Raw genomic sequence first — 17760 nt, 5'->3', positions numbered from 1 at the left:
ACGTGAGCAGATAGGCAGCGTGCTCAGTACCTCACATCAGCAAAATCAGTAAACCTGGTTTGTTTGTTTCAAGATGTGTGTTGAGAATATTTATTTTCAAAATAAATTGTGTACATTTAATTATACAGATAAACACAACACATAACATTTTTGGATGTTTTCCTTCTAATATGCATCAACTTGTTGATTTATTTATTCATGTGTTCAATATTCATAAAGTTCATCATCATTTTAATATCATGAGGATTTAAATTATGAATATTAAGTTTCCAACATTAGATTCCACTGGTCTCTATTTTCACTTTCCAGTGTTTATATGAAGATGTTCAGATAGTTTCAAACATGCTGGTGTGAAATTACCGAATCTCAAATTGGTAAAAATAATGTATTCTGTAAAAGAAGTTCAGAAAAGCTGTTGAGTATCTAGGAGCCAAATTTTAAACATAAGATGTTCTTTTTAAGAAATTAGCTTGCATCCAAGCATTTCTTAATGAGATGGAAATAAGCAAGAATATTTAGCTTTAGACAGCTGAACACAGAAGTTACACAATGTGATAAGGTTATTAGTTTATGATGTATCAGAAGAGTTTGTCAGAAATTGCTGTATTAAAAATATTATTTTGTCAGGTTAAAGACTCAATAAGCATTTTGTTCCTAATGAAAATAAGGTGTTAGCACCAGATTCTCATCTTTTACTTATATCTTGAGATTGTGCGTCTTGTATCATGCAATAGATGATTTAAAGAGGAATAAAGTTGATAAACTAGCAGTTAAAGTTAACTTATTAATTAGTTAGAAATGTTATTTATGATGAAATAAAGTTCCAATGGTCTATCGTAACTTTACAAGATAAACTTTTGCAGCAAAGCATCTTTTCAAAAACTACTTTGTACAATTTTAAACTTCAATGATGCTTGGTAGCAGTTTTAAGTTTATTCTGTTCTTTATTGCAGATGTGAATGAGTCACATTTATTTGAGGAGCTCTCGGTTGATTTATGATGCAATAACATTTATCAGTGACTTGTCATAGTCTGTTGAACACAGCCATCTAGAATTAACTGGAATCATGCTTTGTCATTCTCACTGGCAATGTCTCCAGTCATCAATCTTTTCACATGAAAGATGAAAGTGTTACTGTTTTTCATTTCTCCAGCTTTGAATATGCAGTAAATGTTATAACATTTGGTATGATTATCAAAATCAACTTTTGCTGTCCATTATTGGGTGGTTGGAACGGCAGGATAATCCATATCAGAGACGCTTCAGCATCTTCTTTGTAAAGGGAAAGGAGTTAAGACTAATCAGAGAAACAAGAAACAGAATCTTGAAGGGTCTGAGCAACACAAGCTCTGGGGATATTTGTGGCAGAATTACTCAAGAAGCCCAGCAAGCCCTCTCGGAAACATCTTGATGCATCTTTTGAGCATTTGCCAAGTGGCAAGGTAGTGATAAGTAGGCAATTAGGGGATTATAACTTGTTAAGCAGCTTATAAACACTGTACTCATCTCACTAATATCCAACTTATTCAGTGCATTGCCAACAGAAGAGTGGCTGCACAGAGGCATTTGAAAGATGTTGCGGCTGCAACAGCTGCCACTTCTTCGGCAGGTATCTGCTGAGTGGTGAGCTGTTCCAGGAATGGTGCCTGGTAAGAGGGGGCTAGAATCAGATGTGAAGATTGTCATAGAAATAGGGAAGGTAGTTAATGAATTGGAGATGCCAGTGTTGGACTGGGGTGTACAAAGTTAAAAATCACACAACACCAGGTTATAGTCCAACAGGTTTAACTGGAAGCACTAGCTTTCGGAGCGCTGCTCCTTCATCAGGTGGTTGTGGAGGATACAGTTGTAAGACACAGAATTTATAGCAAAAGTTTACAGTGTGATGTAACTGAAATGATACAATGAAAAATACCTTGATTGTTTGTTAAGTCTCTCATCTGTTAGAATGACCATGTTAGTTTCATTTCGTTCATATATAAATCACAAAAATGTTTTTACAAGTGACATTCCCAGGTATGAACGAAGTGAAACTATTCTAACAGATGAGAGACGCAACAATGAAGATATTTTTCAATGTATAATTTCGGTTACATCACACTGTAAACTTTTGCTATAAATTCTGTGTCTTACAACTGTATCCTCCACAACCAGCTGATGAAGGAGCAGCGCTCCGAAAGCTAGTGCTTCCAATTAAACCTGTTGGACTATAACCTGGTGTTGTGTGATTTGTAATTTTGTAGTTAATGAAGTGAGTTTACTAAATTATGGCAAGAAATCCCATTGGATCTTGCAGTGAGAATCCCTTCAAAAAACTCAAGGCAGTACGCACTTGACCAAAATGCATTAAATTTAGCCCAAGCTTAACTTTAATTAACTGATAGTCAGGGGGGCAGCCCCATTTGGCCACAGGATCTGTTGGGACACTTCATTGTCTCCCTCACAATATAACTTTTGACAGAAGTATCCCCACACATTACTAAAAATATTTTGGGGATTTCTAAAGAATATAAATCAGGTTTGTCTATGGCAATCTGCTGTCAAACTCCTAAAATGTCCAAATATTATGGGTGATTGTGAATGAATGTTTACGATAATTTCCCACCCTTATGGGAATTTACTGGTTAAAAACTCATGGAGAACAATCACAGAATATTCTGGCTGATTTTTTTGCATAACTTATTTATTCAGTTCAGGACTTCTAAGTGGTCATTTGAAGCACATGTTTACACAAAGTACAAATGGAGCTATAAAGTTGCAATGTCATTCTTTGAAGTATAAAGTAATAATTAATATGAATGGTGACAACATTGTAATCAGAGTTGCAAGGTCAGTAACAATACCGACAGGAACTCCCCAGCTTTCATGACATGTTACTCTCTTCTTACTGTTCAGCCACAATTGGGAAATATGAGCCCCCTTCCCCCTCCCCCACCTCAAACCCCTTAATGACCCAACCCCAGAAAAAGCAATCACAGCTGCTCCTTTGCCTCCACAATCTCACTTCCTCTCATGTAGCATTTCTATCACATTATTACAGCAAATCACTGAAACAACATTTCACAATTCTTCTGTCAAAATTGCACGTCTAAGGCTTATCTTGATCGTGCCTTCCTGCTTCAGCCAGGGCACAAAAGTTACATCTCTAACTCGGACCACTCTCCTCTTTCTCAATAGTTCCTATTTCTTTCTACCAAATTGCTGACTCCAATCTTACGTATGAAACCAAGCTGTTTACTTTTAGTCAGAAAAGTTCACCCTGTTTCTGCAAATACAGCTAACATCCTGTGTCTATCGTTAAGCGGTTGTTAAACAGTTGTCCTGATTCTCAATATTGAAGCAGTTGTGACATCATACAAACAGCAGTTGTTCTAAGTGAATTTTACATTGTTGGAAAATACAAAAAATATTTAAATAAAAACTAAATGAGAAAGAGCATAGATCAATAATAATAGACCACTCCAGCTTTAAAATTACTGTCGCTGATTTAAGTGACTAAATGCTAATATTAAAAATAAATGAGTTAATATCTCCATTAAAATTGTGAAGAGTGGAATGTCCTCAGCATTCTTTGTTTATACAGAGACATGACAATCTGCAATAACAGATTTTTGTCTCCTATAACTGGTCATGGAGGTCTACAGCATAGAAACAGGCCCTTCGGCCGAAATTACTCATGCTGCCCAGTTTACACATTTAAATTAGTCCCGTTTGTCCGTGTTTGGTCCATATCCCTCCATACCCAGCCCATCCATGTCCCTGCCTAAATGTTTCTTAAATGACAAAATTGAACTTGCCTCTTCCACTACCTCTGGCAGCCTGGTCCAGACACTGTTCACCCTCTGGATCCTTTCTTTCACTCCCCTCTCACCTTAAACTTATACCAGAGGGAAAAGCTGTCGGCTATCTACCTTATCTGCGCCTCTCATGATTTTACAGCCCTCTACATAGTCACCCGTCAGTCTCCTACGCTCCAGGGAAAAAAGCCCCAGCCTATCCAGCATCTCCTTATTACTCAAACCTTCCAGTCTAGGTAGCATCCTAGTAAATCCTTTCTGAGCTCTTTCTAGTTTAATAATATCCTTTTTTTAACTGAAATGATTTCATCACAGCACACATATTGCATGTAGGTAGTGTGAAATATCAGGATTGCAAGGTTTTTTTTGGCGTACTGCCATGTCTAATAAACAACAAACTGCTATAAAAGCTAAAGTGAGCAGAGAAAAGATAATTTGCCATGAAATGAATTTAAATTTTGTTCTCAAATCAACAAAAGTGTAATGGTAGGGAACTAACGGACATTTTTTCCATTTTTCGTGTAATGGTAGCAGGATTAAATGGTGTGGAGATGGCCGCTGTTGGACTGGGGTGGACCAGGTCAGAAGAGACACAACACCAGGTTATAGTCCAACAGGTTCATTTGAAATCACAAGCTTTTGGGGCACCACTCTTTCATGAGGTGAAAATCTCAGAATAACAACAGAAAATAATGCAGAAGCAAAACTGGTCAGAACCATGAAAAGATGAATGTTTTGGAGTTGAGATATTGTGACAGAATCTTGACCTTGTTTAAAAGTTTAAAGGTATCAATGTTCGCAATGCATGGAGATTGTGCATAATTCCGGGTCATCCTCTAGCAGGATCCAATTTGCTGAATTAACTCAATCACAGAAAACAAAAGCAGAAACAACTTGGAAGTTCTGAATAGAGATTGACTTCCCAAAAGGACAGGGACAGCACAATCTAATAGTTGTCCCCATCTATCCAGCATGTGTTAACTATTCAGTGAAAGAACATTGAGCTGTTCAAAATGATGGCTTTATCTAAATCGTGTAATGCATATTTGTAAACCTACTCACTCTGTCAATGTTCCAAGCAAAAATGGTTATTTACTCCAGTTAGTTAATTCAGCTGACAATACTTTAAGCCTCTGTGAATAGTGAATTCAAAATTATCTCGAAATTTGATCCAGTGGTGTTTCAGTGATAAATAAGACCGTATTTCACTGAGTTGGATGTGATACATTATGAAAGCAATGTGCCTGTTTGTAGATCAAACTACATACATCATTCAGGGCAACGCATTAACATTCAGTGAGGAAAGTATTTAAAATCGTTCAAGTACTGGAAATATAAGTACTGTATTGGGAGAGATGTTGACATAATGGCTATGTCATTAAATTTGTAATCCTGAGGGAAGGCTAATGCTCCTGGGACACAAGTTCAGATCTGACCTTGACAGCTGGTCCTATTTAAATTCAATTAATAAAATAAGGAATTGGAGCCCAGTGGCAGGAATGGTGGTAAAGAGGCCATCGGTGTTTATTGTAAGACCCAGTGGGGTTCCTTTAAGGGAGGTGTGCTCCCATCCTTGCCAGGGCTGGCTGCAATGTGCCTCTTGTGTCCTCTGCAAAACATTTAGCAATTAGCGATGGACAACAAATGCGCACCTCATCATAGAACACACGGCAAAGTCATTAGATGGAATCTCATAGGAATCTGAACAATTTGACCCATGGTGGGAAATGTGGCAGAAACAGAAACAGCTCTAGCTTGATGTCAGCAGCAACTCACTGCATTGTATCGCTGAGTTCAGAGTGTCAAGGTGAGATTGACATTAGGCAGCGATTGCCCCTTAATGGACATTATTGCTGGTTAACAACTTTACTAACAGCCCGTCTCATCTCAACTTTCTATCATACTTTTCACCCGAGGCTAGCTGGATACCAACAATTCCTGGCATTGACGTCTGATTGGGTACCAGCTGGCTCTGAATACTCGCAATGTTGGACAATGGGAATAACATCTCTCAGGGACAACTCCAAGAGCAACAGACACACACACACACACACACACACACACACACACACACACACACACACACACACACACACACACACACACACACACACACACCCCATATCTACAGAAAGTGACATCTGATTAGTGCCATCCTTCATGGCACACACAGGACATTTTTACCCAACAATGCTGACGCTCAGACTGACCCCCATACATTCCCGCAACTCAGCAGCAGGGACACTGTGTGCTCATGGTCAGAGCCCCAGATCAAGGACTGAACCAGGTACAATCGACAAGATCTTCATTCACTGTCAGGGCACTCACTCACTGTCAGGGCACTCACTGTCAGGACACTCACTCACTGTCAGGGCACACACGGTCAGGGCACTCACTCACTGTCAGGGCACTCACTTACTATCAGAGAAATAACTGTCTGAGCACTCACTCACTGACAGGGCACTCACTCACTGTCAGGGCACTCACTGTCAGGACACTCACTCACTGTCAGGGCACACACGGTCAGGGCACTCACTCACTGTCAGGGCACTCACTTACTATCAGAGAAATAACTGTCTGAGCACTCACTCACTGACAGGGCACTCACTCACTGTCAGAGCACTCACACACTGACAGAGCATTCACTCACTGTCAGGGCACTCACTCACTGTCAGAGCACTCACTCACTGTCACGGCACTCACTCACTGACAGAGCACTCACTCATTGTCAGGGCACTCATCCACTGTCAGGGCACTCATTCACTGTCAGGGCCCTCACTCACTGCCAGGTCACTCACTCACTGTCAGGGCACTCACTCACTGTCAGAGCACTCAATGTCAGGGCCCTCACTCACTGTCAGGACACTCACTCACTGTCAGAGCTCTCACTCACTGTCAGAGCTCTCACTCACTGACAGAGCACTCACTCACTGAGAGAGCACTCACTCACTGTCAGAGCACTCACTCACTGTCACAGCCCTCACTCACTGACAGGGCACTCACTCACTGTCAGGACAATCACTCACCGTCAGGGCACTCACTCACTGCCAGAGCATTCACGCACCTTCAGGGCAATCACACACTGTCAGGGCACTCACTCACTGTCAGAGCACTCACTCACTGTCAGAGCAGTCACTCACTGTCAGAGCACTCACTCACTGTCAGGGCACTCACTCACTGTCAGGGCACTCACTCACTGTCAGGGCACTCACTGTCAGGGCACTCACTCACTGTCAGGGCACTCACTCACTGTCAGGGCACTCAATCACTGTCAGAGCACTCACTCACTGTCAAGGGCATTCACTCACTGTCAGGGCACTCACTGTCAGGGCACTCACTGTCAGGGCACTCACTCACTGTCAGAGCACTCACTCACTGTCAGAGCACTCACTCACTGTCAAGGGCATTCACTCACTGTCAGGGCACTCACTGTCAGGGCACTCACTCACTGTCAGAGCACTCACTCACTGTCAGGGCACTCACTCACTGTCAGGGCACTCACTCACTGTCAGAGCACTCACTCACTGTCAGGGCACTCACTCACTGTCAGGGCACTCACTCACTGTCAGAGCACTCACTCACTGTCAGGGCACTCACTCACTGTCAGGGCACTCACTCACTGTCAGAGCACTCACTGTCAGGGCACTCACTCACTGTCAGAGCACTCACTCACTGTCAGGGCACTCACTCACTGTCAGGGCACTCACTCACTGTCAGAGCACTCACTCACTGTCAGGGCACTCACTCACTGTCAGGGCACTCACTGTCAGGGCACTCACTCACTGTCAGGGCACTCACTCACTGTCAGGGCACTCACTCACTGTCAGGGCACTCACTCACTGTCAGAGCACAGACCCACTGTCAGGGCACTCACTCATTGTCCGAGCACTCATTCACTGTCAGGGCACTCGCTCACTGTCAGAGCACTCACTCACTGTCATGGCACTCACTCATTTCTAGAGCACTCATTCACTGTCAGGGCCCTCCATCACTGCCAGGGCACTCACTCACCGTCAGAGCACACTCTCATTGTCAGAGCACTCACTCACTGACAGGGCACTCACTCACTGTCAGAGCACTCACTCACTGTCAGGGCACTCACTCACTGTCAGGGCCCTCAATGTCAGGGCCCTCACTCACTGTCAGGGCCCTCAATGTCAGGGCCCTCACTCACTGTCAGGGCCCTCACTCACTGACAGAGCACAGTCCCACTGTCAGAGCACTCACTCACTGTCAGGGCACTCACTCACTGTCAGGGGACTCACTCAATATCAGGGCCCTCACTCACTGCCAGGGCACTCACTCACTGTCAGGGCACTCATTCGCTGTCAGGGCCCTCACTCACTGACAGAGCACAGTCCCACTGTCAGAGCACTCACTCACTGTCAGGGCACTCACTCACTGTCAGAGCACTCACTCAATATCAGGGCCCTCACTCACTGCCAGGGCACTCACTCACTATCAGGGCACTCATTCGCTGTCATAGCACTCACTCACCGTCAGAGCACTCACTCACTGTCAGAGCACTCACTCACCGTCAGTCCACTCACTCATTGTCAGAGCACTCAATCACTGACAGGGCACTCACTCGCTGTCAGAGCACTCATTCACTGTCAGCGCACTCACTCACTGTCAGGGCACTCATTCACTGTCAGAGCACTCACTCACCGTCAGAGCACTCACTCACTGTCAGGACACTCACTCACTGTCAGGGCACTCATTCACTGTCAGAGCACTCACTCACCGTCAGAGCACTCACTCACTGACAGGGCACTCACTCACTGTCAGGACAATCACTCACCGTCAGAGCACTCACTCACTGACAGGGCACTCACTCACTGTCAGGACAATCACGCACCTTCAGGGCAATCACACACTGTCAGGGCACTCACTCACTGTCAGAGCACTCACTCACTGTCAGAGCACTCACTCACTGTCAGGGCACTCACTCACTGTCAGGGCACTCACTCACTGACAGGGCACCCACACACTGTCAGGGCACTCACTCACTGTCAGACCACTCACTCACTGTCAGACCACTCACTCACTGATAGAACACTCACTCACTGTCAGGGCACTCACTCACTGTCAGAGCACGCACTCACTGTCAGGGCACTCACTGTTAGGGCACTCACTCACTGTCAGGGCACTCACTCACTGTCAGAGCACTCACTCACTGTCAGGGCACTCACTCACTGTCAGAGCACTCACTCACTGTCAGACCACTCACTCACTGATAGAACACTCACTCACTGTCAGAGCACTCACTCACTGTCAGACCACTCACTCACTGATAGAACACTCACTCACTGTCAGAGCACTCACTCACTGATAGAACACTCACTCACTGTCAGAGCACTCACTCACTGTCAGACCACTCACTCACTGATAGAACACTCACTCACTGTCAGGGCACTCACTCACTGTCAGAGCACGCACTCACTGTCAGGGCACTCACTGTTAGGGCACTCACTCACTGTCAGGGCACTCACTCACTGTCAGAGCACTCACTCACTGTCAGAGCAGTCACTCACTGTCAGAGCACTCACTCACTGTCAGGGCACTCACTCACTGTCAGGGCACTCACTCACTGTCAGAGCACTCACTCACTGTCAGGGCACTCACTCACTGTCAGGGCATTCACTCACTGTCAGGGCACTCACTGTCAGGGCACTCACTCACTGTCAGAGCACTCACTCACTGTCAGGGCACTCACTCACTGTCAGGGCACTCACTCACTGTCAGAGCACTCACTCACTGTCAGGGCACTCACTCACTGTCAGGGCACTCACTCACTGTCAGGGCACTCACTCACTGTCAGAGCACTCACTCACTGTCAGGGCACTCACTCACTGTCAGGGCACTCACTCACTGTCAGAGCACTCACTCACTGTCAGGGCACTCACTCACTGTCAGGGCACTCACTCACTGTCAGAGCACTCACTCACTGTCAGGGCACTCACTCACTGTCAGGGCATTCACTCACTGTCAGGGCACTCACTGTCAGGGCACTCACTCACTGTCAGGGCACTCACTCACTGTCAGGGCACTCACTCACTGTCAGAGCGCTCACTGTCAGGGCACTCACTCACTGTCAGAGCACTCACTCACTGTCAGGGCACTCACTCACTGTCAGAGCACTCACTCACTGTCAGAGCACTCACTCACTGTCAGGGCACTCACTCACTGTCAGGGCATTCACTCACTGTCAGGGCACTCACTGTCAGGGCACTCACTCACTGTCAGAGCACTCACTCACTGTCAGGGCACTCACTCACTGTCAGGGCACTCACTCACTGTCAGAGCACTCACTCACTGTCAGGGCACTCACTCACTGTCAGGGCACTCACTGTCAGGGCACTCACTCACTGTCAGGGCACTCACTCACTGTCAGGGCATTCACTCACTGTCAGAGCACAGACCCACTGTCAGGGCACTCACTCACTGTCAGGGCACTCACTGTCAGGGCGCTCACTCACTGTCAGAGCACTCGCTCACTGTCATGGCACTCACTCATTGCTAGAGTACTCATTCACTGTCAGGGCCCTCCCTCACTGCCAGGGCACTCACTCACCGTCAGAGCACACTCTCATTGTCAGAGCACTCACTCACTGACAGGGCACTCACTCACTGTCAGGGCACTCACTCACTGTCAGGGCCCTCAATGTCAGGGCCCTCACTCACTGTCAGGGCACTCACTCACTGTCAGGGCTCTCACTCACTGTCAGGGCCCTCACCCACTGACAGAGCACAGTCCCACTGTCAGAGCACTCACTCACTGTCAGGGCACTCACTCACTGTCAGGGCACTCACTCACTGTCAGGGCACTCACTGTCAGGACACTCACTCACTGTCAGGGCACACACGGTCAGGGCACTCACTCACTGTCAGGGCACTCACTTACTATCAGAGAAATAACTGTCTGAGCACTCACTCACTGACAGGGCACTCACTCACTGTCAGAGCACTCACACACTGACAGAGCATTCACTCACTGTCAGGGCACTCACTCACTGTCAGAGCACTCACTCACTGTCACGGCACTCACTCACTGACAGAGCACTCACTCATTGTCAGGGCACTCATCCACTGTCAGGGCACTCATTCACTGTCAGGGCCCTCACTCACTGCCAGGTCACTCACTCACTGTCAGGACACTCACTCACTGTCAGAGCTCTCACTCACAGTCAGAGCTCTCACTCACTGACAGAGCACTCACTCACTGAGAGAGCACTCACTCACTGTCAGAGCACTCACTCACTGTCACAGCCCTCACTCATTGACAGGGCACTCACTCACTGTCAGAGCATTCACGCACCTTCAGGGCAATCACACACTGTCAGGGCACTCACTCACTGTCAGAGCACTCACTCACTGTCAGAGCAGTCACTCACTGTCAGAGCACTCACTCACTGTCAGGGCACTCACTCACTGTCAGGGCACTCACTGTCAGGGCACTCACTCACTGTCAGGGCACTCACTCACTGTCAGGGCACTCAATCACTGTCAGAGCACTCACTCACTGTCAAGGGCATTCACTCACTGTCAGGGCACTCACTGTCAGGGCACTCACTGTCAGGGCACTCACTCACTGTCAGAGCACTCACTCACTGTCAGAGCACTCACTCACTGTCAAGGGCATTCACTCACTGTCAGGGCACTCACTGTCAGGGCACTCACTCACTGTCAGAGCACTCACTCACTGTCAGGGCACTCACTCACTGTCAGGGCACTCACTCACTGTCAGAGCACTCACTCACTGTCAGGGCACTCACTCACTGTCAGAGCACAGACCCACTGTCAGGGCACTCACTCATTGTCCGAGCACTCATTCACTGTCAGGGCACTCGCTCACTGTCAGAGCACTCACTCACTGTCATGGCACTCACTCATTTCTAGAGCACTCATTCACTGTCAGGGCCCTCCATCACTGTCAGGGCACTCACTCACTGTCAGAGCACTCACTGTCAGGGCACTCACTCACTGTCAGAGCACTCACTCACTGTCAGGGCACTCACTCACTGTCAGGGCACTCACTCACTGTCAGAGCACTCACTCACTGTCAGGGCACTCACTCACTGTCAGGGCACTCACTGTCAGGGCACTCACTCACTGTCAGGGCACTCACTCACTGTCAGGGCACTCACTCACTGTCAGGGCATTCACTCACTGTCAGAGCACAGACCCACTGTCAGGGCACTCACTCATTGTCCGAGCACTCATTCACTGTCAGGGCACTCGCTCACTGTCAGAGCACTCACTCACTGTCATGGCACTCACTCATTTCTAGAGCACTCATTCACTGTCAGGGCCCTCCATCACTGCCAGGGCACTCACTCACCGTCAGAGCACACTCTCATTGTCAGAGCACTCACTCACTGACAGGGCACTCACTCACTGTCAGAGCACTCACTCACTGTCAGGGCACTCACTCACTGTCAGGGCCCTCAATGTCAGGGCCCTCACTCACTGTCAGGGCCCTCAATGTCAGGGCCCTCACTCACTGTCAGGGCCCTCACTCACTGACAGAGCACAGTCCCACTGTCAGAGCACTCACTCACTGTCAGGGCACTCACTCACTGTCAGGGCACTCACTCAATATCAGGGCCCTCACTCACTGCCAGGGCACTCACTCACTGTCAGGGCACTCATTCGCTGTCAGGGCCCTCACTCACTGACAGAGCACAGTCCCACTGTCAGAGCACTCACTCACTGTCAGGGCACTCACTCACTGTCAGGGCACTCACTCAATATCAGGGCCCTCACTCACTGCCAGGGCACTCACTCACTATCAGGGCACTCATTCGCTGTCATAGCACTCACTCACCGTCAGAGCACTCACTCACTGTCAGAGCACTCACTCACCGTCAGTCCACTCACTCATTGTCAGAGCACTCAATCACTGACAGGGCACTCACTCGCTGTCAGAGCACTCATTCACTGTCAGCGCACTCACTCACTGTCAGGGCACTCATTCACTGTCAGAGCACTCACTCACCGTCAGAGCACTCACTCACTGTCAGGACACTCACTCACTGTCACAGCCCTCACTCACTGACAGGGCACTCACTCACTGTCAGGACAATCACTCACTGTCAGGGCACTCACTCACTGTCAGAGCACTCACTCACTGTCAGAGCATTCACGCACCTTCAGGGCAATCACACACTGTCAGGGCACTCACTCACTGTCAGGGCACTCACTCACTGTCAGACCACTCACTCACTGATAGAACACTCACTCACTGTCAGGGCACTCACTCACTGTCAGAGCACTCACTCACTGTCAGGGCACTCACTCACTGTCAGACCACTCACTCACTGATAGAACACTCACTCACTGTCAGGGCACTCACTCACTGACAGGGCACCCACACACTGTCAGGGCACTCACTCACTGTCAGACCACTCACTCACTGATAGAACACTCACTCACTGTCAGGGCACTCACTCACTGTCAGAGCACTCACTCACTGTCAGAGCAGTCACTCACTGTCAGAGCACTCACTCACTGTCAGGGCACTCACTCACTGTCAGGGCACTCACTCACTGTCAGAGCACTCACTCACTGTCAGGGCACTCACTCACTGTCAGGGCATTCACTCACTGTCAGGGCACTCACTGTCAGGGCACTCACTCACTGTCAGGGCACTCACTCACTGTCAGGGCACTCACTCACTGTCAGAGCACTCACTCACTGTCAGGGCACTCACTCACTGTCAGGGCATTCACTCACTGTCAGGGCACTCACTGTTAGGGCACTCACTCACTGTCAGGGCACTCACTCACTGTCAGAGCACTCACTCACTGTCAGAGCAGTCACTCACTGTCAGAGCACTCACTCACTGTCAGGGCACTCACTCACTGTCAGGGCACTCACTCACTGTCAGAGCACTCACTCACTGTCAGGGCACTCACTCACTGTCAGGGCATTCACTCACTGTCAGGGCACTCACTGTCAGGGCACTCACTCACTGTCAGAGCACTCACTCACTGTCAGGGCACTCACTCACTGTCAGGGCACTCACTCACTGTCAGAGCACTCACTCACTGTCAGGGCACTCACTCACTGTCAGGGCACTCACTCACTGTCAGAGCACTCACTCACTGTCAGGGCACTCACTCACTGTCAGGGCACTCACTCACTGTCAGGGCACTCACTCACTGTCAGAGCACTCACTCACTGTCAGGGCACTCACTCACTGTCAGGGCACTCACTCACTGTCAGAGCGCTCACTGTCAGGGCACTCACTCACTGTCAGAGCACTCACTCACTGTCAGAGCACTCACTGTCAGGGCACTCACTCATGGTCAGAGCACTCACTCACTGTCAGAGCACTCACTCACTGTCAGGGCACTCACTCACTGTCAGAGCACTCAATGTCAGAGCACTCACTCACCGTCAGAGCACTCACTCACTGTCAGAGCACTCACTCACTGTCAGGGCACTCACTCACTGTCAGGGCACTCACTCACTGTCAGAGCACTCACTCACTGTCAGGGCACTCACTCACTGTCAGGGCACTCACTGTCAGGGCACTCACTCACTGTCAGGGCACTCACTCACTGTCAGGGCATTCACTCACTGTCAGAGCACAGACCCACTGTCAGGGCACTCACTCACTGTCAGGGCACTCACTGTCAGGGCGCTCACTCACTGTCAGAGCACTCGCTCACTGTCATGGCACTCACTCATTGCTAGAGTACTCATTCACTGTCAGGGCCCTCCCTCACTGCCAGGGCACTCACTCACCGTCAGAGCACACTCTCATTGTCAGAGCACTCACTCACTGACAGGGCACTCACTCACTGTCAGGGCACTCACTCACTGTCAGGGCCCTCAATGTCAGGGCCCTCACTCACTGTCAGGGCACTCACTCACTGTCAGGGCACTCACTCACTGTCAGGGCACTCACTCACTGTCAGGGCACTCACTCAATATCAGGGCCCTCACTCACTGCCAGGGCACTCACTCACTGTCAGGGCACTCATTCGCTGTCATAGCACTCACTCACCGTCAGAGCACTCACTCACTGTCAGAGCACTCACTCACCGTCAGTCCACTCACTCATTGTCAGAGCACTCAATCACTGACAGGGCACTCACTCACTGTCAGGGCACTCATTCACTGTCAGAGCACTCACTCACTGACAGGGCACTCATTCTCAGTGAGGGCACTCACTCACTGTCAAGAGCACTCACTCACTATCAGGACACTCACTCACTGTCAGGACACTCACTCACTGTCAGGGCACTCACTCACCGCCAGAGCACGCACTCACCGTCAGTGCACTCACTCACTGTCAGGGCGCTCACTCACTGTCAGAGCACTCACTGTCAGAATACTCACTTTCAGGTTCCTCACTCACTGTCAGAGCACTCACTCATTGTCAGAGCGCTCAATCGCTGACAGGGCACTCACTCCCTGTCAGAGCACTCTCGCACTGTCAGGGCCCTCACTCACTGTCAGAGCTCTCACTCACTGTCAGGGCACTCACTCACTGTCAGAGCACTCACTCACTGTCAGAGTACTCACTCACTGTGTGGGCACTCACTTACTTTCAGAGCACTCACTATCAGAGCACTCACTCACTGTCAGAGCACTCAATCACTGTCAGGTCCCTCACTCACTGTCAGGGCACTCACTCACTGTCAGAGCACTCACTCACTGTGTGGGCACTCACTTACTTTCAGAGCACTCACTATCAGAGCACTCACTCACTGTCAGAGCACTCAATCACTGTCAGGTCCCTCACTCACTGTCAGGGCACTCACTCACTGTCAGAGCACTCAATCACTGTCAGGTCCCTCACTCACTGTCAGGGCACTCACTCACTGTCAGGGCACTCACTCACTGTCTGACCACTCACTCACTGTCCGGGCACTCACTCACTGTCAGAGCACAGACCCACTGTCAGGGCGCTCACTCATTGTCAGACTACTCACTGTCAGAGCACTCACACACTGTGTGGGCACTCACTCACTTTCAGAGCACTCACTATCAGAGCACTTACTCAGTGTCAGGGCACTCATTCATTGTCAGAGCAGTCACTCACTGTCAGGGCACTCATTCGCTGTCAGAGCACTCACTCACTGTCAGAGCACTCACTCACTGTCAGAGCACTCACTCACTGTCAGAGCACTCACTCACTGTCAGGGCAGTCACTCACTGTCAGAGCACTCACTCACCGTCAGGGCACTCACTCACTGTCAGGGCACTCACTCACTGTCAGAGCACTCAATCACTGTCAGGTCCCTCACTCACTGTCAGGGCACTCACTCACTGTCAGGGCACTCACTCACTGTCTGACCACTCACTCACTGTCAGAGCACTCACACACTGTGTGGGCACTCACTCACTTTCAGAGCACTCACTATCAGAGCACTTACTCAGTGTCAGGGCACTCATTCATTGTCAGAGCAGCCACTCACTGTCAGGGCACTCATTCGCTGTCAGAGCACTCACTCACTGTCAGAGCACTCACTCACTGTCAGGGCAGTCACTCACCGTCAGAGCACTCACTCACTGTCAGAGCACTCACTCACTGTCAGGGCAGTCACTCACTGTCAGGGCACTCACTGTCAGGGCACTCATTCGCTGTCAGAGCACACACTCACCGTCAGAGCACTCACTCACTGTCAGGGCAGTCACTCACCGTCAGAGCACTCACTCACTGTCAGAGCACTCACTCACTGTCAGGGCAGTCACTCACTGTCAGGGCACTCACTGTCAGGGCACTCATTCGCTGTCAGAGCACACACTCACCGTCAGAGCACTCACTCACTGTCAGAGCACTCACTCATTTTCAGGGCACTTACTCAGTGTCAGGGCACTCACTCATTATCAGAGCAGCCACTCACTGTCAAGGGCATTCACTCACTGTCAGAGCGTTCACTCACTGTCAGAGCACTCACACACTGTCAGAGCACTCACTCATTGTCATAGCACTCACTCACTGTCAGAGCACTCACTCACTGTCAGAGCATTCACTCACTGTCAGAGCACACACTCACTATCAGAGCATTCACTCACTGACAGAGCATTCACTCACTGTCAGAGCATTCACTCACTGTCAGAGCACTCACTCACTGTCAAGGGCATTCACTCACTGTCAGAGCACAGAACCACTGTCAGGGCAATCACACACTGTCATATCACTCACTCACTGTCAGAGCATTCACTATCAGAATACTCACTTTCAGGTCCCTCACTCACTGTCAGAGCATACACTGTCAGGGCACTCACTCACCGTCAGAGCACTCACTCACTTTCAGAGCACTGGCTAACTGTCAGGGAACTGACTCATTGTCAGATCACTCATTCACTGTCAGAGTACTCACTGTCAGGTCACTCACTCACTGTCAGATCACTCACTCATTGTCAGAGCATTCACTATCATAATACTCACTTTCAGGTCACTCACTCACTGTCAGAGCACTCACTTCAGGGCCCTCACTCACTGTCAGAGCAGTCACTCACTGTCAGTGCACTCACTTTCAGAGCACTGACTCACTGTCAGGGAACTGACTCATTGTCAGATCACTCATTCACTGTCAGAGTACTCACTGTCAGGCCACTCACTCACTGTCAGAGCACTCACTCACTTTCAGGTCCCTCACTCACTGTAAGGGCACTCACTCTCTGTCAGGGCACTCACTCACTGTCAGAGCACTCACTCACTATGAGGGCGTTTATTCACTGTCAGAGCACTCACTCACCGTCAGAGCACTCACTCACTGTCAGGGCAATTATTCACTGTCAGAGCACTCACTCACTGTCAGAGCACTCACTCACTGTCAGGGCACTCACTCACTGTCAGGGCACTCACTCACTGTCAGGGCACGCACTCACAGTCAGAGCACTCACTCACTGTCAGGGCCCTCACTCACTGCCAGGGCACTCACTCACTGTCAGGGCACTCATTCGCTGTCAGAGCACTCACTCACCATCAGAGCACTCACT

The 17760-nt window shown here is 49.1% G+C and overlaps 1 protein-coding gene across 2 annotated transcripts in view; it reads right to left on the bottom strand.

Annotated features, from left to right (window-relative positions):
- cimip2c (ciliary microtubule inner protein 2C) overlaps positions 1 to 17760 on the bottom strand; it is a 386367-nt gene that overhangs the window by 300455 nt on the left and 68152 nt on the right. The window contains exon 5 of one of the 2 annotated variants that reach the window (XM_087977190.1): positions 70 to 390. The exons of the other annotated variant lie outside the window; for it this stretch is intronic. Within the exon in view, the coding sequence (XP_087833316.1) occupies positions 357 to 390 (34 nt within the window). The 3' untranslated portion in view covers positions 70 to 356. Of the gene's footprint in view, positions 1 to 69; positions 391 to 17760 lie in introns of those variants that run through there. 2 annotated transcript variants of the gene reach the window in all.

This window comes from Chiloscyllium plagiosum, unplaced genomic scaffold (assembly GCF_037043375.1).
Source record: "Chiloscyllium plagiosum isolate Xiang-an unplaced genomic scaffold, Cpla_swu_hap1 HiC_scaffold_3, whole genome shotgun sequence".
NCBI classification, from domain to species: Eukaryota; Metazoa; Chordata; class Chondrichthyes; order Orectolobiformes; family Hemiscylliidae; genus Chiloscyllium; species Chiloscyllium plagiosum.
The sequence above is the reverse complement of the archived record's forward strand: the minus strand, read 5'-3'. Positions and strand labels throughout refer to the sequence as shown.